Source organism: Bison bison, unplaced genomic scaffold (assembly GCF_000754665.1).
Source record: "Bison bison bison isolate TAMUID 2011002044 unplaced genomic scaffold, Bison_UMD1.0 scf7180017864352, whole genome shotgun sequence".
In the NCBI taxonomy this organism is placed as follows: Eukaryota; Metazoa; Chordata; class Mammalia; order Artiodactyla; family Bovidae; genus Bison; species Bison bison.
The window spans coordinates 6198605-6200666 of NW_011494924.1; the positions used below are offsets into that span (position 1 = coordinate 6198605).

Sequence of the window (2062 nt, forward strand, 5' to 3'; positions counted from 1 at the left end):
GTACTCCTTTGTGCCCACATGTCATCCGTGGTGCTGGGCAACCAGCTTCTCTCCTCAAAGAAAGCTGGGTCACAGGCCGGAGGTGGTTGGGCTTGCTGCTCCCCAACTCGTCAACTCAAGAAGCACATGCTCAGGTGGACATGAAGGAACTGAGCCTGCATGTGACAGGCACCGAGCCTGGTGAGCTGCAGTCCAGGGGGTCGAGAAGAGTCAGACACTACTGATCGACTTCACTTTCACTTTTTACTTTCATGCATTGGAGAAGGAAATGGCAACCCTCTCCAGTGTTCTTGCCTGGGAATCCCAGGGACGGGGGAAACTGATGGGCTGCCGTCTCTGGGGTTGCACAGACTCGAACACAATTGAAGTGACTTAGCAGTAGCAGCAGCAGCTATCAGTCAGTGAATTAATAAGAAAGAGAGCCCAAGGATATTTCAAGTGTTGATGAGCCTGCCCTAAGGTTAGGGAACCAGATCCAGAATCATTGTGGGTGGAAGGACATGAACTGGACTGTTGTCAATTAAACACAATAGAAACATGAGGGATTATTTGGGACACGTGAGTCATAAAGGGCAGCAGGAAGCCCTGAGGATTTTCCTTGAAATTCAAAACTACAGAAATAATAAACTACAGATCACTAAACTGAATGTATGTAATAATGAACAGCTAGTTCTGGAATAAAGTATATATAAGGTTGTGAAGAGTTTTATGGAAAATTTACAACAAATATAAGGCTTATGTTCATTGAGCTGATGGGTCTCCCTGTTGTGAGCTGTTCAGTTCAGTTCAGTCGCACAGTCGTGCCCGATGCTTTGTGACGCCATGGACTGAAGCACGTCAGGCTTTCCTGTCCATCACCAACTCCTGGAGTTTATTCAAACACATGTCCATCGAGTAGGAGATGCCATCCACCATCTTATTCTCTGTTGTCCCCTTCTCCTCCCATCTACAATCTTGCCCAGCATCTGGGTCTTTTCAGTGGGTCAGTTCTTCGCATCAGGTGGCCAAAATATTGGAGTTTTAGCTTCAGCATCAGTACTTCCAATGAATATTCAGGACTGATTTCTTTAGGATGGACTGCTTGGATCTCCTTGCAGTTCAAGGGACTTTCCAGAGTCTTCTCCAACACCACAGATCAAAAGCATCAATTCTTTGGTGCTCAGCTTTCTTTATATTCCAACTCTCAAGTTAAACATGACTACTGGAAAAACCATAGCTTTAACAAGATGGACCTTTGTTGGCAAAGTAATGTCTCTGCTTGTTAATATGCTGTCTAGGTCAGTCCCATGTGAACAGTTCACTCAGGTTCATTTCTGATTTGAGCCTCCGGGGGAAGGGGCGTGGCCCCCCGAGTGACAGATTGGCTCTGGGGCCTGGCAGGGACAGTGACATCTCAGAAGGACTCCCTGGAGAGCCCCTCTCCCCTCTCATGCACACTAAGAGCAGAGGGCCCTCTGCCTGCCCCACCCCTGCCATGAGCCCCTGCCTCCTGGGCTGTGTGGTCTTCTGTCTCCTGCAGGCAGGCGAGTCCTGGGGGGCAGGGTCCCCTTAGGAGTGCCAGCACTAAGCCTGTCCACTGTGACTGCTGCATGGGTCTTCCTTCTCCACAGGGGCGGTCCATGCTGGTGTCACTCAGGACCCCAGATGTCAGGTCGTGAAAACAGGACAGAAGGTTACACTGAAATGTACTCAGGATCTGGGTCATGACCGCATGTACTGGTACCGACAAGACCCGGAACGCGGGCTGAGGCTGATCCATTACTCAGCTGCTGCTCCCACCACAGAGAAAGGAGACATGCCCGAGGGCTACAGTGTCTCCAGACTAAGCACAGAGAACTTCGCTCTCACGTTGGAGTCCGCCAACCGCTCCCAGACATCTGTGTACTTCTGTGCCAGCAGTTACTCCACGGAGCTGCATGGCCACCTGATCTCTGTGCAAAAAGACAGGGGGTCCACGTGCAAGCTCCTAGCACCGGGAACCTCACAGTCTTGGGGACCATGTGCCAGCTCTGTGACCCTGGATGGGTCTCCTGGACAGGCCTGGATCTGACCCCAGGGACTC

At 50.8% G+C, this 2062-nt stretch overlaps 1 gene segment (V, D, J or C); it reads left to right on the plus strand.

Annotated features, from left to right (window-relative positions):
- The first annotated feature begins 1474 nt into the window (after positions 1-1474).
- LOC104999471 lies at positions 1475-2050 on the plus strand. The segment is given in 2 exon segments: positions 1475-1523; positions 1611-2050. Coding segments are annotated over 2 exon segments (489 nt in total).
- The last annotated feature ends 12 nt before the right edge of the window (positions 2051-2062 follow it).